The 27,745-nt window shown below is 47.6% G+C and overlaps 3 protein-coding genes and 1 pseudogene across 3 annotated transcripts; all 4 read right to left on the reverse strand.

Moving 5' to 3' along the window:
* Positions 1-5,889: 5,889 nt before the first annotated feature.
* LOC123063245 (uncharacterized) lies at positions 5,890-11,677 on the reverse strand (annotated as a pseudogene).
* A 513-nt stretch (positions 11,678-12,190) lies between these two features.
* Positions 12,191-15,717, reverse strand: LOC123063243 (uncharacterized). Its single transcript, XM_044486988.1, has 7 exons — positions 15,239-15,717; positions 14,721-14,839; positions 14,572-14,637; positions 14,087-14,284; positions 13,430-13,548; positions 13,153-13,258; positions 12,191-13,067 (listed from the first exon to the last, which is right to left on the reverse strand). The coding sequence occupies exons 1-7, from the start codon at positions 15,549-15,551 to the stop codon at positions 12,462-12,464; spliced, it is 1,527 nt and encodes a 508-aa protein (XP_044342923.1). The 5' UTR covers positions 15,552-15,717; the 3' UTR covers positions 12,191-12,461.
* A 557-nt stretch (positions 15,718-16,274) lies between these two features.
* Positions 16,275-19,574, reverse strand: LOC123063244 (thiamine pyrophosphokinase 1). Its single transcript, XM_044486989.1, has 6 exons — positions 19,330-19,574; positions 19,087-19,183; positions 18,100-18,172; positions 17,056-17,157; positions 16,715-16,964; positions 16,275-16,630 (listed from the first exon to the last, which is right to left on the reverse strand). The coding sequence occupies exons 1-6, from the start codon at positions 19,487-19,489 to the stop codon at positions 16,509-16,511; spliced, it is 804 nt and encodes a 267-aa protein (XP_044342924.1). The 5' UTR covers positions 19,490-19,574; the 3' UTR covers positions 16,275-16,508.
* A 2,271-nt stretch (positions 19,575-21,845) lies between these two features.
* On the reverse strand, positions 21,846-26,674 carry LOC123063246 (auxin response factor 4). Its single transcript, XM_044486990.1, has 15 exons — positions 26,511-26,674; positions 26,319-26,425; positions 26,093-26,188; positions 25,910-25,966; positions 25,644-25,808; positions 25,473-25,557; positions 25,149-25,239; positions 24,911-25,075; positions 24,681-24,800; positions 24,500-24,572; positions 24,253-24,421; positions 23,257-24,167; positions 22,659-22,849; positions 22,415-22,584; positions 21,846-22,263 (listed from the first exon to the last, which is right to left on the reverse strand). Exons 1-15 carry the CDS (start codon positions 26,563-26,565, stop codon positions 22,244-22,246), a joined length of 2,475 nt encoding a protein of 824 aa, XP_044342925.1. The 5' UTR covers positions 26,566-26,674; the 3' UTR covers positions 21,846-22,243.
* Positions 26,675-27,745: the final 1,071 nt, after the last annotated feature.

Consider the following 27,745-nt stretch of genomic DNA (forward strand, 5'->3'; position numbering starts at 1 on the left):
TGCGTACTACTTCAGAATGGTACGTAATCCTGTCTTGGAAGTCATGTTGCCAGACAACAATGAACCTACGAGCTATGGAGAAGCGATGGTGGGCCTGGATTCCAAAATGGCTCGAGGCCATATAATCCGAGAGAGGATCCATATATGAAAACAAAGTGTAGACTTTGGAAGAACTACTTGATGGTCGTAAGGCTGTTAGGTACATATGGATTTTAAAAGGAAGACGGACAATGATGGTAAGTATCACCATTAAGAAAGCTTGACTTGTCGTTAAGATGTTTTCTGACAAGTTCAAAGAGTTGACTACGATGAGACTTTCTCACTCGTAGCGATGCTAAGAGCCTGTTGGAATTATGTTAGCGATTACTGCATTATTTATGAAATCTTGCAGATAGGATGTCAAAACATTGTTTCCTCGATGTTTTTCTTGAGGAAAGGTTGTATGTGATATAACCGGAAGGTTTTGTCAATCCTGAAAGATGCTAACAAGTATGCAAAGCTCCAGCAATCCTTCTAAGGACTGGAGTAAGCATCTAGGAATTGGAATGTATGCTTTGACGAGATGATCAAAGTTTTTGGGTGTATACAAAGTTTATGAGAAACTTGTATTTCCAAAGAAGTGAGTGGGAGCACTATAGAATTTCTGATGAATATATGTTGTTGATCAGAAATGACGTAGAATTTCTGGAAAGCATATAGGGTTATTTGGAAAGTGTTTTTTCAATGGAAAGCCTGGATTAAGCTACTTGAACATTGAACATCAAGATCTATAAGGATAGATCAAAACGCTTAATGGTACTTTCAAATGAGCACATACCTTGACATGATCTTGAAGGTGTTCAAGATGGATCAGTCAAAGAAGGAGTTCTTGCCTGAGTTGTAAGGTATGAAGTTAAGACTTAAAGCTCGACCACGGCAGAAGAAAGAGGAAGGACGAAGGTCGTCCCCTATGCTTTTGTCATAGGCTCCATACGGTATGCCATGCTGAGTACCACACCTGATGTGTGCCTTGCCACATATCTGGCAAGAGGGTACAAAGGTAATCTAGGAGTAGATCACCAGATAGCGGTCTAAATTATCCTTAGAGGAATAAGGATATGTTTCTTGGTTATGGAGGTGATAAAGAGTTCGACGTAAAGAGTTACGTCGATGCAAGCTTAACACCTATCGGGATAGCTCTGAGTAGAGATACCGGATACGTACAATGGAGCAACAATTTAGAATAGCTCCAAGTAGAACAGTTATTTGAAATGGCTCCAAATGTAGCGTAGTAGTTGCATCTACAAGATGACATAGAAATTTGTGAAGTACATACGGATCTGAATGTTGCAGACCCGTTGACTGAAACCTCTCTCACAAGCATAACATGATCAAACCCAGAACTCTTTGGGTGTTAGTCACATGGGGATGTGACCTTGAGTGTTAATCACATATCGATGTGAACTGGATTATTGACTCTAGTGCAAGTGGGAGACTGTTGGAAATATGCCCTAGAGGCAATAATAAATTGGTTATTATTATATTTCCTTGTTCATGATAATAGTTTATTATCCATGCTAGAATTGTATTGATAGGAAACTCAGATACATGTGTGGATACATAGACAACACCATGTCCCTAGTAAGCCTCTAGTCAACTAGCTCGTTGATCAATAGATGGTTACGGTTTCCTGACCATGGACATTGGATGTTGTTGATAACGGGATCACATCATTAGGAGAATGATGTGATGGACAAGACCCAATCCTAAGCCTAGCACAAGATCATGTAGTTTGTATGCTAAAGCTTTTCTAATGTCAAGTATCATTTCCTTAGACCATGATATTGTGCAACTCCCGGATACCGTAGGAATGCTTTGGGTGTGCCAAACGTCACAACGTAACTGGGTGGCTATAAAGGTACACTACAGGTATCTCCGAAAGTGTTTGTTGGGTTGGCATGAATCGAGACTGGGATTTGTCACTCCGTGTAAACGGAGAGGTATCTCTGGGCCCACTCGGTAGGACATCATCATAATGTGCACAATGTGATCAAGGAGTTGATCACGGGATGATGTGTTATGGAACGAGTAAAGAGACTTGCCGGTAACGAGATTGAACAAGGTATTGGGATACCGACGATCGAATCTCGGGCAAGTATCGTACCGATAGACAAAGGGAATTGTATACGGGATTGATTAAGTCCTTGACATCGTGGTTCATCCGATGAGATCATCGTGGAGCATGTGGGAGCCAACATGGGTATCCAGGTCCCGCTGTTGGTTATTGGCCGAAGAGTTATCTCGGCCATGTCTGCATGACTCCCGAACCCATAGGGTCTACACACTTAAGGTTCAATGACGCTAGGGTTATAGGGAATAGATATACGTGGTTACCGAATGTTGTTCAAAGTCCCGGATGAGATCCCGGACGTCACGAGGAGTTCCGGAATGGTCCGGAGGTAAAGATTTATATATGGGAAGTCCTGTTTTGGTCGCCGGAAAAGTTTCGGGTTTTAGTGGTCCACCAAGTGGGGCCACCAGCCCCGGAGGGCTGCGTGGGCCAAGTGTGGGAGGGGACCAGCCCCAGGTGGGCTGGTGCGCCCCCCCCCCCCCCCACCAAGGCCCAAGGCGCAAGGGAGAGTGGAAGGGGGCAAACCCAAGGCTCAGATGGTCCTAAGGCCCACCTAGTGGTGCGCCCCCCTCTCTCTCCCCCCTTGGCCGCCGCCCTAGATGGGATCTAGGGCTGGCCGCCACCCCTAGGGGTGGAAACCTAGGTGGGGCCGCAGCCCCTCCCCTCCCCCTATATACTTGAGGTTTTGGGCTGCCAGAGACATGATTCAATCTCCTTCTTGGCGCAGCCCTACCCCTCTCCCTCCTCGTCTCTTGCGGTGCTTGGCGAAGCCCTGCTGGAGTACCACGCTCCTCCACCACCACCACACCGTCGTGCTGCTGCTGGATGGAGTCTTCCCCAACCTCTCCTTCTCCCCTTGCTGGATCAAGGCGTAGGAGACGTCACCGGGCTGTACGTGTGTTGAACGCGGAGGTGTCGTCCGTTCGGCACTAGGATCATCGGTGATTTGAATCACGACGAGTACGACTCCATCAACCTGTTCACTTGAACGCTTCCGCTTAGCGATCTACAAGGGTATGTAGATGCACTCTCCTTCCCCTCGTTGCTAGATTACTCCATAGATTGATCTTGGTGATGCGTAGAAAATTTTGAATTTCTGCTACGTTCCCCAACATCTTCTGCGCCGAAGCCAACCACGTCATGACGTACTCGTCTCCAACAGGGGGTAATACAACCAGTAAATTACAAACGCATGACAAAATTTGGCATGATCTGCTCTACAGGTGAACCGTATTCACTTGAGGAAGCTCTTGGTGATGAAAATTGGAAACAAGCAATGAAAGAAGAGTACATGGCCTTAAAGAGGAACAACACATGGCACTTGGTTCCTCCACGGCAAGGTAAAAAACCTTATTGACTGCAAGTGGTTTTTAGGATTAAGAGAAAATCCGATGGCACTATTGATCGTTACAAAGCAAGACTTGTAGCAAAAGGTTTTAAACAACAATATGGCATAGACTATGAGGATACCTTTAGTCCAGTTGTAAAAGCTGCCACTATCCGTCTTGTGTTATCCATTGTTGTTTCCAGAGGATGGAGCCTTAGACAGCTAGACGTTCAGAACGCGTTTTTGCATGGTGTTCTGGAAGAGGAAGTGTACATGAAACAACCTCATGGGTTTGAAAACAAGAATGCACCTTCTCATGTATGTAAACTTGACAAAGCCTTATATGGATTGAAGCAGGCTCCTCGAGCATGGTACTCACGGTTGAGTCACAAAATGCAAGCACTTGGTTTCATACCTTCAAAGTCTGATACCTCTTTGTTCATTTACAACAAATGCAACACTCATATATTTGTTCTCATCTATGTTGATGATATTATTGTCACAAGTTCATCTAATGAGGCTATCACAGGCTTATTGAAGGATCTAAGTGCAGAATTTGCTCTCAAGGACCTTGGAGACTTGCATTATTTCCTAGGGATAGAAGTGAAGAAACATGATAATGGTCTTCACCTCTCTCAGGAAAAGTATACAACAGATCTGGTAAAAAAGGCTGGTTTGCAAGGGTGTAAACCCTCACCTACTCCACTATCAAGCTCAGAAAAATTATCCCTTACAGAAGGGCAGCCTTTGGGTCAAGATGACAGCACAAGATACAGGAGTCTGGTAGGTGCGCTTCAATATTTGACACTTACACGGCCTGATATCTCTTTTGCTGTTAATAAGGTCTGTCAGTTTCTTCATGCACCCACCACAGTTCACTGGACTGCTGCAAAGCGTATAGTTCGATATGTCAAGAATACTCTCAATATTGGTCTGAATTTTAGTAAGTCATCATCAACACTTTTGAGTGGTTTCTCATATTCTGACTGGGCAGGCTGCCTGGATGACAGGCGGTCCACTGGTGGCTTTGCAGTATTTTCTGGTCCCAATTTAATTTCATGGAGTGTGTTAGAATAAATCTGAGGCACTCCGTCAATCATCCAAGGACCAAGCAATCACACGAGCACGACACTGAGATTTGTTAACGAGGTTCACCGATATGGCTACATCCCCGAGGCCTGACTATGGGCGCTCCTCCCCATGACACCGCTATAATACCGCACCCGGTCGCCCTGGACGCCGGCACATGCCGCCGGCTTCCCCTGCGTTCCGGTGCTATTATGTTGGCATAGGTTACATCGTGTGTCTACCCCCGCTATATATGAGAGGCCTAGAATACAAGTGTCCTAATTGAACACGACTCCACATCCTATGTAAACACAATACAACTCATAGTCCAACTGTAACCTACCTTGTACACTATATTCGACACAACTCCAACAGAGTGCAAGAAAGCAGGCAACTGTTTCTCGATCCAGTACTGAGGCAGAATACAAAGCATTGGCAAATGCAACGGCTGAGATCATATGGGTGCAATCACTTCTGAAGGAACTTGGTGTAAAAAGTACTCAAGTTCCATGCTTATGGTGTGATAATCTGGGTGCCACATACCTATTTGCCAATCTAGTTTTTCATGCCAGAACTAAACACATTGAAATTGATTTTCACTTTGTCAGAGAACGAGTGGCTCAGAAGAAACTTGACATACGTTTTGTGCATTCTAAGGACCAGATAGCAGATGGATTCACAAAGCCTCTTCCCACACGAAGCTTTGAAGACTTCAAGCATAATCTCAACTTGATGAAGTTATGATTAAGAGAGGGTGTTAAACACAAGTTGTAGCGTGGCAGGAGGATTGCATCACTTGCGCATATGTGTTAGGTAGTTAGGAAGGAGGTTTATCTTAACTAGAGTCCTTATCTCTACCCCTTTCTTTCTTCTCAAGTTTGTAATCTAAACTGCTGTATGCGCTATCTAGGGAGGTGCGCCCCTGGCCTATATAACACGCAACAGCGCCCCCATGATGGGTAAGACGCTTTCGCCTATTCGCACAGTTTTAATCCGGATACGATGTCATACCACAAACTACAGGGAAGTTGTCAAAAAAATAGCAGCACTGCATCTTCATAGCATCAGTACACCAAACTTGCATATAGTACTCTGGTTTCACACCACAAAAAGAGGCCAAAACAGTAGTATCATCACATGATTGTAACATCACAGCATAAATGCTTGCGTATAGATGTTTACATCACAAAAATATGGATAAAAAGCATGATAGCGTGATTCTAGCTGATGATTTGTAGCTTGCTAGCAACGGAAGATGACTCAGCTGGCATTGGATTTGCTTGGAACACTGCCTAACAGTCCTCTGCCTCGTGAACAGTTTCAGAAAATCAAAGATGGCTTACTACACGCATCAGACTGGATACAAGTTTATATTTCTGGAAAGTTGGATCAGACTGTGGATGATCATAAGCTAATGGACGTGCTAATCATAAGCTAACAATGTGCTATTCATAAGTTAACAAATATGACATTCCAGATTATTAACTACTCCCTCTGTAAACAATTATGGGATGTTTTAGAGACAGACTTGATACAAGTCTCTAAAATGTCTTTTGTTTGTTTACAGAGATTGTACTTATGTATGAATTCTTCCCCCATAGTCCCATAGGCTATACTAATTCTGCTTCACCACTGCACCATAGATCTCATCAGGTGCATCCCTTGTAGCTTTTTGAAGCTTAGTCATGCTTCTGCTTGGGATCATGTTGAAATGCTTTTCCACCTTTCTTTTCTTCTCTTCTTACACACATTCTGCACAATTCCAACACACAAGCAAATGATGACACCAATGCCCTCCTGGGTGGCTAGAGCTTCCAGTAGACGCCGGCCCGGTGGAGGAGGCCGGCGAGGAGCGCCCAGAGCAGGATCTGCGCGACGAGGACGTAGAGGAGGATGGCCACCCTCTCCGAGTGCCACACCTGGACGAACACGTGCTTCCTCACCCAGTAAACCTGCAGCAGTGACAGAATTTCTCAGAGTGGGCTGAAGCCCGAAGGCGGTCGATCGATGACAGGTAGGTTCTATGCAGTTACCAGTGTGTTGTTGGTCCCGTCGTAGTACCAGCCGTTGAGGAAGCCCTCGAAGATGCCCGCCGCTGCCATCACGTACACCAGCATCGCGTTCATGCCGACCCACCGCAGCGGCGCAAAGACATAGCGCAGGCGCACGACGTCTTCCTGGGGAAGCCACCAGGTTTCAACAATGTTGTCGTCGACGATGCTCAGGATGTCAGCCATGGAAGGTCACATACACTCAGGATCGAAGTGGACTCATGGAATGCCATATGGGTATGCCTAACTTATTCTAGGTGGAGTGGAGGATCTGAATGTTCTATTTGTTTTTTCTACTGATGTTCAATTGTTCATTCACACGCCAATTTCAGAAATAAAACTAGTTCTGTAAAATTGAGAGGGACTTACAAGGAAGTAAAGCATGGAGAAGACGATGCCAGCGGCACCGGCGGTCACGCAGATGTAACTGAGTGTGTACAGCTGTTTGTTCAGAGGAATCGCTGCAACGAAATGCGGAAGAGCAAACTTTGTTGAATCGTATTCAGACATGTATGAGTTCTAACTTTTTTTCGATGAATGTGTATTGTGTACTCTGGTTACCATGAGAGAAGTGCAGAATGATTCCGAGGAGGAGGAGAGCTACGCCCATGGTGACCCACTGCTTTAGCCTGTCCATATGACTCTGAAATTGCATGCAGGAACAATAAATAATCAGCAGCCTAATCCGCACCAACAGAAAAGGCCTGACATGTTAGGCAAAATCACCTTCATATGAACAAGCAGGTGCCCGTAGTGTACGCCGATGATCGTACTTAACACCGCTGAAAATGAGCTGCAAAAAATTATCAAGGAACAGTGTCAACAATGAACTATATATTACATCAGATGATCAGAAACCCCACCATTGACATGTAACAAAAAATACTACCCTTACCTTAGTAACCCTTCAGGTTCAAATGGAGAGGCGCACCATGCCGGGGCGTCCCTTTTGAAAGGCCCCTCATGTGGAGAATCATCAGTACAGTCCTGCGTAAACCAACCAGTGCATAAGTTGGCTGCTAGAAGTTTGAAAATAACTGCGAAGAACAGCACGATGATGCTCTGTTGTCTGAAAAGTGAAAACACGCACCCTGTGCCTCCTCCATGCAGGTTTCTGGTACAGGTGATTGATGCCGAGAATTTTACGGTCAATGTAACCTACAGCATTGCAAGGAGGGCTCAGATTTCCCCTTGTGCCACATGTCACCTGAACATTAGGCAACATTGTAAATGAGTTTGAACTATCACAAAAGTACTTTGATTGTACAGCTGCAAAATAATTAACACTAACAGGAAAAGAAATTGAGTGATTGATTTGCATACTGAAATCGCTTTAGTATCACTGAACTAACATGAAAACTTGATCCTACTAAAAACTCTTTTATTTCGCCAGCAAGCCTACAAAGAACTCAGTTATATGATTGCTGCTGAGAACTTGAAATATAGTTTCTCAGTTTGTCACGGCAAGAATTGATGAAGAACAGAAGGAAGCTTGCATACAAAATCTTGTTTCAGTGGATTGTTACTGAAGAAGGGACCTACCTATAGGAACTTGTAATTAACTAATTAAGTACTCCCTCCGTTTCATAATAGATGACTCAAGTTTGTACTAAATTTAGTATAAAGTTGAGTCATCTATTTTGGAACGGAGGGAGTATGCCATTCATTGTTTTTATGGATCATAAGAAAAATCGCAAGAAATTCACGAAAAAAAAGGTAAAATGACAGAGTTTGAGTAGTTTCATACTGTCAAAACTTTGCCGTAGTTTGGACTGTCGACATTTCGCACCGTGAACTCCCAGTCCGGAACGTAAATCCCGTAAACAAGGGACAAGTAGATCAGCAAAATGCAACATGCGACAATCCTTGTAGATACACAGATGCCACAGTTAGTATGTGAAATCTGCAATGCTTCACAATTCAGATGACATCAGAAGGTCTTGCATATGCATATGCATATATACCATTGGGACAGATACAGCCTGAAAATTGAGAAGAAGCCTGAACTTGACTGGTCCTGAACCCTCGCGTCTTTCGTCGCAATCTCTATGACTGCGACAACCAAGTATGCAAGGGCAATCCTCTGGAGAAGCAAAGACATACTCATTCTCTGGTATGTGCATACATTCTTTTCAAGTACAATGGAAATTTGCGCAGTCTGGTACCTGGAGGATACCACACCATCTTATGTGCTTCATGTCAACTCCATAGGTTAGTTCATCCGGAGCATGGGAGTAACCACCTGAATATGGTGACACATTGCTGATGTTTAGAATTTCCTCTTTGCAGAGAGAGAAACTTCAGGTTCTGTCGGCGGTCCTAAATGGTGCTTGGTGACCAAATGTCGATACACAGAGGCATTTCGATAACAGCGAACTCAAAGAGCTAACTGGGATGTAAAATCAGTAAGTTTAACCTTGCAGCAAGATCCCCCAGAAGAGCAGCTTCAGTGTTCTTATGACCACTCTCCTGACGGCCCGACCGCGATCCGGAATTCTCTGCAAATTTGTTCGAACGCGAAGTTGAGAACCAGGAATGGTTGCCCGCAAAATGGAAAAGAAAAATAAGAAAACGAATGGTGCCATGCTGCCATGAACCTATGTGCAAGGAGAAATCTGGAAATTCAGCTAGTCGTTGCAGTCTGAAACAACAGCGACGAACTACGTACTAGAATTGAGAGTAAAATGGAGCACCTTGAGGGAGAGGGGGATGGCCATGCCGACGATGAAGAGGAAGAAGGGCATGACGAAGTCGGCGAGGTTGCAGCCGTGCCACGGCGCGTGCCCGATGACCGGCCACTCGCCGCCGGCGCCGTCCACCAGTATCATCAGCTGCAGCACCAAAACGAACACGCACGGTTGGAACTTGGATCAGACGGACACGAAACTTTGTGGCAGAGGAATTAAGCAGGCGGTGGGAGGGCCGGGCCACGTACTGCGACGGTGAGGCCACGGAAGACGTCGAGGGAGGCGACGCGCCTGTTGCTGCCCCTGCGAGGCGCCTTCTTGTCGCCGTCGTCGTGATCATCCGCCGCCTCGTGGGCCGGTGAAGGAGCACGGTGCCGGTCAGGGTCCTCCTCGGCGCCGGCGGCCGCGGCCGCGCCATGCCGCTTGGCGACGCTCTGCCCCCCGTCCATCAAGAATCAAGAATGAACAAGGACGCGACGCACAACGCAAGCAGGGACATGCGTCGCCGCCGCCGCCGCCGCTGCTGCGTGAATGCGGAGGGAGACAGGAGATATGGGGGAGAGGAGAAGATGATGAGGAGGATTTCGATTCCCGGAAGCAAGCAAGCACCAGCTGGTCACTCTCGCGTGGATCACTCGCTCGTTCACCGGACGGCGACGCGTTTGGATCGGAGCTGGCTCAAAGATTGGACGCACGCGGAGCTGCTCTTATCCCTCCTCGTCGTTTTCGATGGAAGCTACGCCGCCTACCTACGGGTCAAAGTTTTCTCCGGCGAGGCAGTGAAAAGCTGCTGAATTTCCTGAGCGACACATATTTTTTGTTCCGGGAAATGGCTACTCCGGTGACTGGGAACCATGTAATAAATAATTTATTATCAGGGGAACTGGGAACACCAATAATTTGAGCCTGCTAGAACATGGGCAGATCATGCGAGATAGCATGCATCACTACAAAATCGCGGACAGAATCGCGACGAGAAATTAATTATTGCGGCTGCGGCTGCGGCTGCGGCTGCGAGACGATCTTGGCGACGGCCTGCGCCGAGATGGGCGACAGGCTCAGCGCGCACAGGCTCTCCCACGCAGCCGCCACGGCAGACAGCTCGTCCTTCTTCTTCATTTCTTCCTCATTCTCCTTCACCTCCTCCTGCTCCTGGAGCTCATTCTCCATCTTCTCCTGCTCCTGCTCCTTCTCGGCGGCCTCCTTGAAGAAGAAGGCGGCGTGCGTGGAGCCGACGATGCTGCGGGCGGCCTCGCGAGCCTCCGGCAGCCGGTCGTTCAGCAGCTCGGCGGCCACCTGCAGCAGCGCCGGCAGCCCGAAGTCCTTCATCGTCTCCACGTCCTGCCAATCGACACATGATCTCCTGCGTCAGTAAAACGAAACAGACAGATCGAGTTCCGCTGCCTGGATTTGAGTCGGCAAGCGGTACGCACCATCCTGGCGGCGCAGTGCGCCATGGCGACGGCGGCCTTGGCGCGGACCCGGAGGTTGGCGTGGTGGACGTAGGATTTAAGCTTCTTCAGCAACGGCAGGGGCGGCATGGAGGTGGCCATGGCGCGCATCGCCTTCTCGGCCTCCTCGCACACGAACCGCTTGTCCTGCGACGCCTTGAGCAGCAGCTGCAGCAGCAGCTTGTCGAACGCGTCCGCGGACGCCGAGGAGATGAGGTTGCCGAAGGCCGCGAAGACGTCCGTGCAGGCCATCACGGAGGTCTTGAGCACCGCGCTCCGCGGGTTCTTCATCGTCTTCACCATCCCCAGCACCACCTTCTCCCTGCCAATCATCACCCGCGGACGGATCTCAGGTCAGATCCAGAACGGAATTCGACAGAAATTAAAAGACAAAATCAGAGGAGACGGAAAGGAACGTACAGGATGGGGGCGAGGAGGGCGGGGTGGTGGATGGCGAGGCGGCGGGCGTCGTTGAGGGCCTCGCAGACCTTGACCCAGTCCTTGGAGTCGAGCCCCGCCAGGAGGCCGGCGGCGCGGGCCTTGGGCGCGGGCACGGGCAGCAGGTCCTCGGACCGGACGTACTCCACGGCGGGCTCCGCTGCAGCCGCAACCGGCGACGCGGGCTTGGGCGTCGGCGCAGAGTTCTCGTCGTTGCGCTTCTTGCCGTTGCCGCCGCTGCCGGTGGGGGAGCGGGTGACGGCGAACAGCTTGGCGGCCTTCTTGGGGCGCTGGTCCGCCACGGCGGCCGGCAGCGTGTTGTCGAGCGCGCGGAGGGCCATGGGTGGGATGGGGTCGCTTGCCGATGGATGGAGATGTAGACGCCGAGATGGGGAGGGAGGACGAGAGATTTGGAGGAGGGCTTTGCGCTGCGGCGTATGGATGGGATGGATGGAGGAAGGAAGGGTTTGCGGCGGCGTGGGAGTTTAAAATGTGGAGGCGAGGGGGGTGGCTGCAACGGCTATGAAGAGATTGAGATTCGAACTGGCAAGTGAACGTTGGGGGTTTGCTTCGCGGTGCGGGCTTTGATTGCTTTTTGCACCGTTGCCAGACAAAAAGTTTCGCGTCAAGGAAAAATAGGAAGGAAATCTCAGTCTTGAGATCTGTACCTAATTTACTGAATTCCCCTAAAAGAAAATCTAATTTATTGAAACAAGATTGCTAAATCTCAGTCTTAGTCGATGTAATATTTATAGCTCTTACATAAAGATCCGTGTAAAATTTTCTTTCATCTTTTTATATGTTCAGTCACTTGACTGAGACTTCGATCTATGGAAAAGACAATGAAGCGATCTCAACGCGATTTCGGTAATTTAAAAGGAAAAATAACAGATGCAACTGCTACTGACACCATCACGAGATAGTTCTAGAAAGAAAATTGATCACGAGATAACCGAGAGAAACCTCAGAGAATGGTGGACCACCTGCTGGAGTTGTCATTGCCACCCCTGCCTCACTGCCTCCAAAGGAGACTTCCATTTTCGAAAAGAGTGCAGGCAAGAGGAAAAAACTTCTGCATGCCTTCATTTCAAAGAGCTACCTACTTCTTACACATAACAAGCCGACATTGCTTACACCAAGCCCGACTTCAGCTATCGAAATTTCACATCATCTCTTCTCAAGACAACTTATGGTGTCCAGTTCATTGTTCGTTCATGCTAGCTCCAAAACTGCCAGCAATAGCAAAACAAAAACAGAGGCATTCTATCTAAATTCGTGTCGGCGTCCTTGTCGGAAAACTGTACAAAAGGGACTTCAGGGCGGCCTAGGTCAAGCGGTGCTCCACCTGGGCATCATCGCGCTGCTCGTCTGGGCCTCCCACCAGGCGTTGAACGCCGACGGCTCCTGGAACTGCCGGTACCCCTCCTGCATGGACCTGCCGTTCCGGACCAGGCCGCGCGCGGCGAACCCCATGAGCTCGGAGGCGTCCATGTGGCGGCTGAACCAGTGCGGAACGCGAGAGATTGGAGAAAAAACGCTCTGCTCCTCCTCGAGGCGCGGCTCGGGCTCTGCCTGCTTTGCTGGAGAAACGCTTTGTTCCGCCAGGAGCACTTCGTGCTGGATCTGCTTTGGCGGCTCTTGGGCCGACGAATGTTCGGCTGACGACAGCATGTTCCCTATGCCGAACGATTCCCAGTCAACCTGCTGCCACACCTTGTACCCGTCATTGACTGTGTTGTCTGTGTGACGGTTTTGGAGCTCGGCCTTCTGCTCTGCCGCCAATCTGTCGACCTCCACCTTGAGTTGCTGCAGCCGCTGCCCAATCCTTTCGGTTACTTTGTCATACAGGTCACCTCTAGAAATATGTTGGGAGTCGTTACTGTTCTCAGCCATCAGGTCGTCAAAGTTGATTGGGTCACCAACAACCACTGTCACCTACAGAATCAAATAAATAAGTAGTTCAGTATTCAGCTAAATTCCATGACAACAAGAAATATGAGTTGCGTGCAGGGGCACACACCCTTTGGCCTGTTCTTGGGATACGTTTCCCAACAGGCATTATGTCCTGCATCCCAGTATGGACAAAGGGGACAACAACCGGTAGGCTGTCAGCATCCATAATCAATCTGGTAAGAAGAAAAAAGAGAAATTAAATAGGTGCACCTCAACAATGAACAAAAACTACAAAGTTCAGATGAACTGATATGCATATGCAAAATGCAGGCTTTTTTATACAAAAAGAAGCTGAGACTGAGTTGGCATTCATTGCAGACAGTACAAGGAAATAAACTTCTAACCTTCCAACACCTCTCTTAGCAGGAGCAATGGTTTTCCCTCCGTCCCTTGAACGACTTCCTTCAGGAAATATGTGAACCCATCCGCCATTATTAAGCTTTGAGAGCGCCATATCCATTCCCTAAACAACAACAAAAAAGAGTAGTGTCCTGTGAAGAGAAAACTCAAGAGACTCAACCATGTACAGGCATACTGCATCCCCTCTATTAATTTCAGAGGTAGAACCAGGAAAGATGGTGTGCATTCTACAGTGCTCGGTTAAGACCCTTAGCAGATTAGAGCACTGATCCAAACATACAATGGCATTCACTTGTGAAACCTATTGTGAATTTGTAACAACAATGAGACACTAGATATTACAGGTAGCTAAAACTTTGTTTTGAATACAAGGATGTAGCATGTTAGTTAAGTTCATGGTTCAATACAATGATAGGAAGTTTAACTGAGCTAGGCAAAGCCCAGTGAGTATCTCCCAACAATGAGATACTGGTTTAAATGGCACCATTAGTCAACAAACTAAATATCAATATTTCTCCAAGTATATACCATAAATAAACTGGTTTACTAACATCAAAATTTGGATGGCCAATCTACTGCAAACATACTTGAGGTAAATAACTTTAGACCCCTAAATACAATAAACGAAATGTATCTCATACCTTTTGGTAGATGCCTTCACCACGGTTAACAGGCAACACTTTAACAGACCTGAAGAACGTGGACAGAACTGGATTTGTAAAGCAACGATCAGTCGCACATAGTGTCCATCTCAGCTTTTGTGCTTCCAACATAACAGATGGTGGCAGAAGGGAGGCAATTACAAAAGGGTCATCCATAGCAGCCACGTGATTGCTGACCTAGGATTATAAAAATGATAGAAGCATAGTATGATTAGAAGAATGCATAGTGGAGAAAAATATGCTGTAAGGAAGAAATGCGCCATGTAAAACTTTAAGCGACCGCGGTTAAGAAGTCAGGTGATGCGACAATTCATAGAGAAAATATGCAGGTCATCACCGTCTTCTATAAGGAAGAATACCACCGATCCATCACTACAGTAGAAGTTGCGGACATATAAGAGTATGGGTTTATGACTACTAGCTACCCTTCAGACAACATGTCATGCAATGAAATAGGCACGTACCGTTAGAAGAGGTTTGTCTTTAGGCCTCTCTTGTAACGCCTGCTGAAGTTTCTCTGCACCATAAATCTGCACAGCTAAATAGGTTAGCAGAAGCCTGTAGTAGTCTCGGGCAAGTATTTTGGTAAACAATCACTCTTCGGCTACAATACCTGGACAGAGTTAAGGCCGTGCATAAAAACATGGCAAACATTTCCAATGAGAGGAACAGCCAGCGCCTGGAGCGAGCGGAAAATCACGGAGTCTTCAACCCCGTTAACTTCTTTGCCCACTGCATTGAGGAAGAGACGCGATTTAGAAACTGGTACAAAGAGTTAAACAGTAAAATCTACTGGCTCCGCCCGGAAATACTTGTCGAAGAAATGGATGTATCCAGACGTATTGTAGTTCTAGATACATCCATGTTCAACCATTTCTCCGACAAGTATTTCCGGACGGAGGGGGTATTATCTTTGTCCCCCCTCCTATCATGAGAGCACAACAAAAAATGAATAACCAGGAGCGCCACATTTATAATCTCATTAGGCTGAAATCAGATTGTTAGGGATACAGGCACTACAAAGAATACACAAACAATGGTGACATCAAACAAGCATTCATTTCGCAATGGTTTTGTTTTGGCATAGAGCTATCAGACAGACCAATGGCACCGATGGATAGAATCGTATACCTTTCTTCCTGTAGAACCTCAGGGCGCTGGACGAGGGCCTCGCGGCCGCGGCGGCGGCGTCGGGGGTCGCGGGGCCCTGCTGTTGCTGCTGCTGGTCGGGCCCCTGATTCTGTTTGTCCCGGTGCAGGATGGCGCGGAGGCGGTCGGACCACTGGCGCACGGCCTCGGATGCGGCACGGCCCTCGGGGCGGCGCCAAAGCCAGCGGCGGTCGACGGGCGCCACGCGGAGGCGGTTGCGGATCTGGGCCCCGACGGCGCGGGCCCCCTCCGCCCACGGCACCCCGCCGCCGGCCGCCATGGAGGGGTTGGCCATGGAGGAACGGTCAGCAGGCTAGGGTTTGCTCGGCCGCGGGTGTCGCTCAGCTCGGCTCAGCGGCGTCGGCGGGTTCCGATCCGCGACTTTGATAAACAAATCACAAGCGGAAGAAAGAAGGAGGCTCTTGGGGAGGACGAAAGGAATGTGGTGGCGGGGCCCGCGCGCAGTGGGTGGGAGGGGGCCCGGAAAATATCGTGGATTGAGGGGTGGGGCCTGACTGGTTGATGGGTTGGGGCCCGGTGGCAGCGGGAGAATGGTGGGTTTGGATTCCGATAAGGACGCCACCTCGGGGGGAGAGTCACGGTCCACGTCATCCGCGATGGGGACGTGGCTGGATGTGGCTGACCGTCTAGAAACTTCTTTTCTTTTATGAAACCTTGACCTTTTTTTTCAGTCATAATTCGGTCAAAGCGTGGTCAAAATTTGAATTTAAATTCAATACATGGTCCACTTCGGGGCACCTTTGTTAAAAACCTGGCCCGTGTGGTAAGCAACCTGAAAACAAATAAGGTCCTTTGACAATCATTAGCCTATAAGTTGTGCTTTTGCGATAAAAACCTCAAAAGATGAGGGTTTTTTTTTTGTTGTTGCATGAGTTCTTCTTTAGTTTGGGTATTGTGATATTCACTTTTTACTGTGCTCCGAATGCAAACACAAACCAAGAGACACTAAACTTGAACCACCACACAAGAACGTGCACACACATACCTGGAGTCCATGTCAGAAATTGTGGACGGGTCCACAGCTCGAATAAGCATGTTGCTTTTTGACAATTTGAAATGCACAAATAAGACAATAAGATGCTGACATACATGGACACCTGTCCCTCCGGTTCCGCCAAATATCTAATAGAATGAACTATATCATCACATCACAATAAAATTTGTCGAATCCCCTCCACGTAGAACTGACGAGCCAAAATTTGGACCATAACCTACTGTACAATAACACAATTTAAGCATGTTTCCGAAGAGATATTGTCCAAATCAAATCAGAATCCGAAGTGACCGTTGCAATCTCGTCCTCCACAATGTTTGATGTGCTCATTAATCCACCATACTTCATGCTGGTACTATCTGGAGAGAGAAATTCAGCAGGGCTATCAGATCATGTTGTTGCCATACAAAAATGAGGTTGCATTTTAGCTTAGATTCCTGTACCTAGGTTCCATCGCAGACCGGTGGTGGTGCTGCTGTTTGATGGCGCACCCATGGGGATCAGCCCGCAATGAGGACCCTCGATCGACCGCTCGATGCGGATCTCGTGACTGTGCGTCCTTGGGAGCAGGAAGATCGAGGAGTCGTCTGACAGGAGGATGATCCTGGTGTTTGAGAAGCGATACAGTACGTTGATGTTCCCCATCTCGTGATCGAACCTTCCTCCAAGCGCACCAAGAACAAGAATGCAAAGCTGCAGTTACACAAAACACAGTAACATCAGTAAAAAAGCTGGTGTTGCAAACACTGATCTGGAGTAAACACTGGTAACTGATCTGGTGTACATTAGAATTGTCTGGCCCAGGCAGATTTTTGGTGATGAACGATATGCACTTGTTCAAGTCTGTGGTGTCCTGATCATGTGAATCGTCGATTATTTGGGTACCCTGCAATTGATCAAAGAAGGGTGTTGTCAATATATCATTTTGCTGTAAGTCACCAATCGTTCCTGTCCCAGTTTCAAGGCCTCATTGGTTAATCTTAAACCAGAAAAATCATCTATTGTACAGAATACTAATAATGCCCAGCGTTGACATTCATGTTGCCTCTCTCAAAAAGTAGTAAAGCAGGGCAAATCAAATGTACATAAACTTGGTTTACATTTACATTATCCCTGCTGCCACTCCACAACATTTCCAGGAAGAAACTTGAGGTTCACGGCTAGGGGTACAACTGATCATGCCAATTTAATCAACACTGAAATAGTACTTGCATTTACCAGGACAAACATACCAAAAATATTGGTACAGAAACAAAAGCCTACTAAAAAATACAATAAAACAAGGCATCGCTCCCTTCACAGGGATACAACTGGCCATGCCAATTTAATCAACACTGAAGTAGTACTTGCATTTACCAGGACAAGCATACCAAAAATACTGGTATAGAAACAAAAGCCTACTAAAAAATACAATAAAACAAGGCATCGCTCCCTTCCTGGTTTTCTAGGATAATTAGGACAACTTAATCAATGTAATTATTTCAGCAGTTTGATTTCACACAAGAAAATAGATTTCTTCCCCGCATTGGTGTCAGTAAGAGTCATCTAAACTTGTAGACATGAAGTTCTGATATTTTTATAGCCCATTATAGCTAACATCACACAACGGTCCAAAACAGAATCACAAACATATTCATGTGGACCAAGACGGCTAAAAGATGATACTATCTTTCTGCTTGTATTTTTGCTACGCATGATATCTTTCTCCCTTACATAATAGAAACTGCCCTGGACAGTTGCTGCATACAATATGATTTTTTGGTTCAGCTGTCAGCTTCAGCATCTCGTTTTCAGAAAGGTATGATGAAGGGAGTTTTAAATTAGTTACCAAACTGGAATAGTATTCCTTCACTTCTGGCCTTACAGAATCCATATCTCCTTCGATTGCGTCGGGCTTGTACCTGCAGGAAGGTAAGGACAAATTAATGAGATCGTCACATACAAACAACCAGCAAAGAAATCTGTCTTAAACCTACCTCCCAACTACCAATAAATAGGTTTTTAAATCTCTTCCCAACTACTAGTAGTATTTGGCATGGGCGAACAACTAAATGTGTTCCATTGATGCAGTATAAACTATTTCAAATGTGATGCATACTATATCGCCGTGGTATGGTTTAATCTGCCAAGCCCTCTGGTGGCACCTTAGGCAAACTTAAGAACATTTTTCCTTCATATAAACAGCTCTTGAGCATTACATGGATAGATGACCCAAGCAGAGTTGAACATTGTAATATGTTTCAAAAAGAAGATAAAATGCCATCTCAAAAGAAAAATCATATGAAAATGTGTGTTAGGCATTTAAAAATGACAGAGACTACATCAGATGCAAAGACTGACAGTTCTTTAGCCGAAGTAGTTGCTGCGTCTCGTCTCAAGAAAACTCTGAATTTGTGCTCGAGCACATGCGGGCAAGGCATATAAGGGGTAACTTGCAGTTTTTGACTAAACACACACCATACCAACTGTAGTCCTAGTACAATGTAAGTATTGCTAAAACAAACAAGGCAGATGCCGAGACGCGGCGTGCCAAAAAAGGTATATTGAGAAGCGAATTCAGAGTGAGTTTTTTTTTACAGCTATATGCGTTGGCATGCCAGCGTTCAGGCTTGCACGCAACAGCACAGGCATAGAAACCAAAAGGAATTTTTTGTTTACAGCTAGTACATCTCCGACGCATTCCAACAAGCACGTGATGGGCATTGATCCACGGAGAGGCAGAGTCAACTATGAACAGGTGGGAGGCGTAGGCACGCAGCTATCGGGGTAGAAAAAAACAAAAAAGAGGAAGGCGGAGAAGACTTTGATGGATCACCTGAGGCGGACCTCGTCGGGGTCCTCGGCCGGGAGCAGCTCCGGCATGCCGTCGAAGACCCGGTTGGCGCCGCCGTCCGCGCACACCCGCAGCTGCGCTGCTCAGACAACAGAGAGAGAGGGAGACGACACAAGCCGGGCGCGTCAAAACGTGTCCGCGAGGACGGAAAGCGAAGGCGGCGATAATGCCCACGGAAGAAAGGCGAGGCAGGGAGGGGCGCGCGTTGGTTGGTTGGTTACGTACCTCGGGTCCAGAGCAGGGGCGCGAAGCGCGGGAGGCGCTGGTTGAGGACGACGACGGCGTAGGAGACCGCGTTCTCGGCGTCGGTTGCGTCGGCCGGGGGATGAGGCGGGGACGGGAGGAGGAAGGAGGAGGAGTGGGTCATCGTGGGCAGCGGCGGCATGGCGAGGCCGTGGAGGTGGAGGTGGAGGTGGCGTGGCGGGGAGGGCGGGTCGGGGTCGGTGGGGGGCTCTGGATTCTGGAACAGGGGAGAAGAGAAGAGGAGCGAAACGAAAGGAAAAGAGGTGGCGTAGGTCGCGTGGACAAAAGGAACGAAGGAGAGATGGTGTGGATGGCGCGTAGCCGGTCCTCTGGACTGGAGCCGACGGAAGTCGTTGGCGGACGGCCAGCCAACTGCGGCTGACTGACGACAAGGGCGCACGCGTTGGCGTGTGGACCATACCATACGATAAGTACTCTTTCCCGTTTCTTTTTAATCCGCATATAAGATTTGGTCAAAGTCAAACTACACAAAGTTTGATCCGCAAATTTATATAAATAAATATGAGCATCTACAATGCTAAAACTATATAGTATGAAAATATGTTTCATGGCGCATCTGATAATATTGATTTCATATTTGTGAATGTTTATATCTTTTTTATTATAAAGTTAGTCAAACTCTACAAAACTTGACTTTGACCAAACCTTATATGCGGACTAAAAAGAAACGGAGGGAGTACAATGCACTCGGAGAGCGTCTACAGCTGGACCTACCTAATCCGGCCCCCTAAACAATGACTGGTCACCCCTCAAATGTCTACGTCCCACAGCCGGATACGTCCTTAGCAAACTCTCCGACCTACTGCTCCACCGCTTCCTCCGCTTGGGTGGCCTCAAACTCCCCTAGTGCATCGGCCATGCTGAATCTGGCTTCGGCAACCGGAAGCGCCGGCTCCTCCTCCTCCTCCTCCTCCTCCTTTTTCTCCTACTTCATCACGCGTTCGGCGCCTGCTCCTCCTCTTCCTTCTCCTGCTCCGAAGAGTCCGGAGGCAGGCCAGTTGGCCACACACCGAGCGACGCACCGTGCCCGGATCTCCTCTATGAGCTGCAGCCGGTGCTCCGGAGTGGGCATAGCGTAGGTGGTCATCCTCTGTCGGGGCATAGCTACGAACGGCGAATGAATGGGTGGGTGGTGGCGCGAAGGGGAGGGAAATGGATGCGGCTAGGGTTGGGAGCCATCATCTGGCTTAGATAGCTGGACTTGGAGCCTCAGGCGACGAGCCGGAGTAACGCCATGAAAGCGTCTGCACCGGCCGTCGGACCGATGGGTTACCGAGTGGGTTATCCAGCCCATATCCACCTCAGATGTGGGTTGGATATGAGAGGTGTCGGTCAGCACGGGAGTTTAGGGCCAGATGAGGAGCCCGCCTGGGTCGGTATTTTTTGACCGATTGGTGATCGGGACCTCCGCTTGGGAGCCCGACTATATATACTGTAACATGGCAAAAATGCGGTCAAGTGTGCAATTTACTTTGTAGATAATAATCGGCCTACATTATGTGCTTATTCTTCTTTTTCTAGGAAGGATGTGTAGAAATGGAGCATGTGAGCTCGAGCTCAAAGAGCTCGGATGAACAGTAAAACTAGAAAAAAATTAGTTAAAAATAAAAGGTTCTGGTTTTTTGGCAAGTAGCATTGGTGCTTTTTCTACATGCATGCAAATTTTCAGGCTGAAATCACATTCGTGGTGGTGTGGGTAAAAAAACAAAATCGATGCTCTAAAAAAAGAGTATTTGGAAGTGTTTTGGAGCATCAATTTTCTTTTGTCTACACCTCCAAAAATGTGATTGCATTGCGAAATTTTCGTTTTGCGTGGGTGTAGAAAAAACTTCAGTATTTGTTGCCAAAAAAAATCAAAAATTTGTGAATTATTTTACTATTTTTTTCGAATTTACTATTCACTCAAGATTCTGTGAGCTCAAGCGCACAATAGCACTTTTAGGGATGTGCTTCTTTCTTTTATTGATATATATACACCATAATCTCTTGCAGAGTCTCTTTGGTTCACAGATATTTCAAAACATAGAAGTACGAAAAATATAGGGTGGAAGTGGCAATGCCCACTTAAATCATATACAGAATTAGCAAACCATAGGATGGAAATGGCAACGCCCGCTTAAAAATCCTATAGAATCAGCAAACCATGGGAATTTGGACTAGACAAAGGAATGGTAAGAAGTTTTGAATGGATGAAAAAATTCCTTCAAAATAGGGTGCAAAGCAATCATTTGGATCTTCTCATGATGATTCCAATTCTATGAATCAAAGCATCCTAATGTACTACGCCAGGAAATTCCTTTGCATCAAAACAGCCATTAAAAGGTCGTTGATCGATCGAGATGCGGCCGTCCTATTTGTGTTGATCGATCGAGAAGCGGCCATCAAAACACCAGGTACTACTTGTGTGTTTATACATACGGTCGAGAGAGCACATCATGCGCCCTGCCAACTCCACAACAATCGACAAGCCACCACCGTATCCAATTCATGCATTAAACAGGCAGGATCAGCCATACATGTACTACTACCACTGTCACTCCCGGAATAGATAGGCAAGACACCGCTGGTTCATGGATGGTTAATACATAAAGATTACATACTAACGCTACCTACATACATAAATATTTACATCAGGGATGGATCGGATCGCCAATGAGCACCCAGGCAAGGGACAACCTTGGCCCTAGATCTTTCTCTGCCAAAGACACCAAAGTCTCTACATTTCCTACTAGTAACTACACTACACCCAAGGGGTTGTTGCATCAGAAGGTGGGTAGGGGTGGGGGTGGGGTGATCAACAATAGCAATAGCAATAGACCATACTTCAGGGGTTGTTACTTCTTTGCTGGGACCCAGCCCCCCGCGATACCTCGTCTCAGTCGGCCTTAACACAACCTGCAGAGACCGCCAAGGCCAACATCTGAACGGTCAGTCGCTTCCGGTGGGTGATGCTTGCGATAGCAAACAACAATATCATGCAAACCATGCTTGCGGCTAGTCGGTTTAGGTAAATGGGGGGATTGAATGCTATAAAAAAAGCACATACCTAGTTGGCTAGAATTTAAATCGCTTGATGCAGGAAGATGGGCCTTCTCACTTGCGCCGTCACCATCCAGTGAACCTTCCTCCTTTCTTGGGCCAGATGGTTTCGAGTTCATCTTCTGGACCTCCTCCTTGGTGTAAATGCATATCTTGCGCACTATGCTGCAGAATTCCCTGCTCACAGAATGATGCGGTATTAGCACTAGGAAGGGAAGTTCTGCTAAGCAAGCACCAAGACAGAGACTCACTCCCATGGATCGTCTCCCACGAGCATCATGTCACCCTCATTGTCAGTATAGACGATCTGCCAATTTTTGTTCGAGGACATCAGTTCGCCATCAAATTCAAACATCTTGTCTAGCTCAGCTGTGAGTTCATCATAGTCAACGAACTTTGAGAGATCCACTGATCTACCAAGTGCAACACCTTGCTTATGAACCTGCAAAACCATGGACGATACATATATCATTAGCAGACAAGGTTATGCGATACGACCCCATGATAATATGTGCATAGTGTTCGCATGCATAGATAAAATAGTGTTGCTCATAACAATACAAGCGGACAGAGACATATAATCCCTAATATCAGTCAGCCTGAAACATACACATACTCAAGCATTTGTTCACATGAGGTGGGAATTCAAATGTTTTCGGCAAACAAATTCGGACTATTTAATATTATTAGCAACATGAGGGCAAACAAACATTTCCACAACTAGCTAATGAACGGATAATTTATTGTCGACTGACAGCAGAAACTGAACAAAAGTAAGAAAATGCCACAGGAACATTTTAACATCAAGACTTGCAGCTGGCATGAACATAAGAGAAAACAAGACTCTACCTTTGTGCAACTCCTTGTGGAAGCACCATGGGACTTGCTTTGGACGTCTTTTGAACTCTGCGGACATTGCTCCGTGTTTTTCTCATTCTCAGTCGTTCCAGCAATGCTTAAGGACACCTCAGGAGAACAATCAGTTTGCAAATGATCTAATGATACAGATGGTTGAGTTTGTAGCACAGGCTCATGCGTTCCAGCCATTGGGGAGTTCAAATGGTTAAAACCAGCACTGGCAGTATCAACTTTAAACCCAAAGATCTTGAAATCACTGCCTTCTGTTGTTTTCTCCAGCTCAATAGGAGCTATTGATGCGTGAGGCCTGATCACTCGTGGCTGTTCTGCCCGGGAGAACTGCGGACTTAACCAGTTTGATTGGTGTTCTGTAAATCTGAAGTCTTGTGCTTGATCTCTTGAATTACCGTACGCAGTGCTCGGCCCATTCCAGAAATGCAACTCATTGTTCTCTGTGTGCATCTTTCTACTTGATTCAACAGTCAAGGAAGGTTGCTGATGCATAAATAAGTATGGATCTGCGTATTGACGAGCATAACTGTGGTCCTGAAACTGGTTCTTGAATGAACTAAGACGATTTGGAGCCTCGTCAAAGGTTGTCTGCATGAAGAAGCCTAGGGAATCACCAAAAGGTTGAGCACCAGAACTGGCGTCCTTAAAGTCAGTTTCACGCCTTCCCAACTGAATCGAATTATGCACAGAGGGCCTCTGCTGAAACGTTAGTGAGTTGTTTTTTCCAATGTTGGGTGGTGGGGGTGGTGACCACATCATAGGCTTCTGAACAGTGGCATCAAAGTCATTAATGTCAGTTAGCTTATTGCTCCTCTGTTCTTGACCTGGCAGGGCAGTGTTATTTTGATTTCGTTGTGCTTGAGCACAATCCATATCAGCCCTAGTTGCACCTGCAAATGGCAGCAGCATTTCAAGAGTCAGATATGGAACGTATATTTATTTCACCAAGCTTCCAGTAAGACTAACAATGATCACCTTCTTTTGTACGAACAGACGATTCAGGAGAAGCTGGAGGAACATTTGGTCTAGATCGTTTGGGCCGAGAAAGAGGAAGCGGGTTAACAGGAGGTGATGAGGCAGGCTCTATTTCCCAAGGAGAGACTCTATCTGGCCGTGGAATAGTTGACGACTCATCCCAACGCACCTAAGTAGAAGCAGCAATCGTCAATAAGCATGAGACTCTTCGGTCGTATACAAAAAAAAACAGTGATCAACCAGTTACCTTAAGGGATCTCCAGCTTGATTCCGGCCACAATTGATCAAGATTATCACTGCCCACTATGGTACCAGTAAACCTACATGACAAACGGGACAACAGATTACAAATGATGACTTAGTGCTGTCAGGGGATAATGCAAACAAAACCAACTTTGTAGGGAAAGCAAATACAGTACAACAGTTACCTCTGCTCTGGTGCCTCTTCCCCTTCAAACCTCATCTTGAACCTCGTCCCAATAGAATAAATGTTCTTAACAGACTCCATATATTTATCATATGGTATAATGAACTCAGAACGGCTTGTCCTAAAATCGACACGGTGATTAGACAAGGGTAAGTAATCAGAATGAGACAGTGAAAACGAATAAATAGATAAAGATAAAGCAGTATGATTGCCAAAGAGATGTTGATATACCTGGGTTTGTAGTAGACAGTGAACATGGTTTTTGTGTTGATAGCATGCCATGCAGTTGCAAGGACTCCAAGGTGCATACTATGACTAGATATGACCGAAGAAGCTATGTTGGAAAGCTGTCTCATAGCCCGCCTCACACCAACACGAAGCTCGCCGCTCTCTCCTCTGCATGGAGCAGAACAGAATTAGTAACGAACTGGGAATTGGTATGCTTGGGGGAAAGGAAACAACAGCAGACCTGAGGAAAATGAAGGCGTCCCCAGCGACAAGCCTTTTGGAACTGACAAAGACGCTCCAGCCGCTCTGAAGGAGATGCCTCCTAGGTTGCCCTGTTGATTTGCAGTAAGTTGACACAATTATTATTGATCGCTATCAGCATCAACTACAAGATAACCATTCTCCAAATTGTAGACAGGTTTAATATGTATTGCATTGTCGGTCATAACTAAGCTCCTACAACAAAATGGTCTGCTGAATTTGTCAGCTTCAGATCACACTGGCATATATACATGGTGATGTCAAACTGCTAAAAATCGCGGTAAGGCAAGGAACACATAGTTACCGCGGAAAATGTGGCGGAAGCGCCACTCCATGCCATGAAGATCCTTTGCCACAAGCTCTTGTGTGGGAGGAGACTGCGTCATATCCTGCCAAATAGATCAGGTCAGCGAATGGCACAAACCGACGGCAAGCCATACATCCTTATAACTTTAATTGTGGAATGCAGACATACCAGGGGAGGGAGGCACTCATCAGCGTGGCGGCGCAGCACGGAGAAGCCGCCATGTGTGCTGGTGTCGGACGCAGTGAGCGTCTTGCAGAAGGACCTCACGGCCGGCCGGGCAGGCGTGGCGCCTCCTGTTGCAGGGCTCGACTTGTCCGTCGTCGCCTCACTTTGCTGAAAAATACATGTCGCGACGAAATGAACACCCTCGAGCAGAAGAAAAGGGGATCCCCGAAACATTCATTTCGGCGGGAGGGATTGAGGGAAGGGCTTACTTCCGGCTCCGGCATGAGCATGACCTGCGCGTAGACCTCGTCCGTGTCCGCCTCCGCCTGCCAAAAAATAATCGACAGAAAAAGTGAGGGAACCGAATCGAATTTCGGAGCAGGGCAAGCGGATGTGGAAATTGGGCGGAATTGAGCGCGGGAAGCGGGCGGGGTGCGAAATTGGGCGGGCACCTTGAGCTCGACGTTGAGGACGCGGCAGAGCAGCTTGGAGGGCAGATCGTAGAGGCGCATCTGGTTGGCGGCGACCTGGTTCATGGAGGCCTCCACCTGAAATGAAAAAGCCAAAACCCAAAGCGGAAGAGCGAAATTCAGCGCGCGAACCGCGGAGCAGCGACCTTCCCGCGCCGAATCGCGGGAGGGGAGATGGGGGGAACAAGGAGGGGGGCGGCGGGCGGACCTGCTCGATGTGGCCCTGCGGGAAGTAGTAGACCATGTCCCCGACGCGCGGCACGGTGACGAGCGGGCCGGCGCAGGCGTGCCAGAGCTCGTCGTACAGCGGATCCCCTGCTCCGCCAAACCCACGAGACATCAGGCACGAGGAGGAGGAGACTCAGGGGGACGAAAGGGGGCCAGATCTGCGCGCGCGTACCTGTGGAGGCGCCCTGCGGGGGCGGGGGCGACGGCGGCATGGCCGCGGGCGGCATCCGGGGGTCGCGGCAGCGGCGGCGCGGGGGGAAACCCTAGCGCGGGGTCGAGGAGGGAGAGGGGAGTGGGGGGAGGGAGCGGCAGCGTCAGTAGAAGAGAAATGTGGGGGTGGGGAGGGGGGGAGGAGGAGGACGGGAAGGATGGGGGCTGATTAATTTGGTGGTGGTCTCTTGGTAGGGAGTAGGGGAGTGAATCAGACACTGACACGCACACGGAAAGAGGGAGGGCGACGCCGACAGCCGCACGCGCCTCGTGACACACCGGCCCCGACAGCCCCCAAGCCGCGGGGCCCTCCCTGTCCCCCCCGAGTAGCGCACCCGGTATAATATTTCCGATCGCCTGTCCCTCTCCCAGCTCACCGCGTCCTACCACATGGTTGTTCCCTCCAATTATTTACCTTCCGAGTGGTGATTTTTTTTTCTTGTTTAGGCTAGTCATAGTGAAGTAACTTAGCTAGTAACATAACACACTTCGAAAAAATTCTGCTTAGGGCATCTCCAACAGTTGTGAGATAGGTGTTGGTAATTTGTCATCTACTCCCTCCGTCCGGGTTTATTAGGCCTCTCAGCATCACAAGCATGTCCCTTTTTATAAGGCCTCGTTTTGGAAAGGTGCATGCATGCAACCATTTCATTGGTTGCATTGAAAGTCATTGTTGTTGGTGCCATGTCTGGGAAATTAATACACTTCATGCGTGTTTTTCATTGGCTGCATGCATGTGAGAGAGTGCATTGGGAGTGAAATGGAAGAATTTAATGTGCGCAAATTACTACACATCTTGGTCTAAGAGAAGTTGTCTTTAGGCCTAATAAACCCGGACGGAGGAAGTAGGACATAGTGATGATGTGGCATGTATTAAATGTGGAGAGAGATTAAAGTTGTACTATGTAGATTAACCAACAACCTTTGCACAAGCTCCAAGGTGAAATAGAGAGCAATCATATTTATTGTCTCACCATCTATTGGATAGCTTACATACAACCCATTGAAGTAGTTGTATTATAGCTTATTGGTTGATGACATGGACATTTTATCAATAAGACTAACATACAACCTGTTGGAGATGCCCTTATGTAGCAAATAATTATGGCGGCTGCTAGGTGTAAGCCGGCTGATCTTAGAAAAGATCAGCCGCCTGCGCAGCCGTCTGATTTAGGTGTAGGTGGCCGTTAGATCGTA

Source organism: Triticum aestivum, chromosome 3A (assembly GCF_018294505.1).
Source record: "Triticum aestivum cultivar Chinese Spring chromosome 3A, IWGSC CS RefSeq v2.1, whole genome shotgun sequence".
NCBI classification, from domain to species: Eukaryota; Viridiplantae; Streptophyta; class Magnoliopsida; order Poales; family Poaceae; genus Triticum; species Triticum aestivum.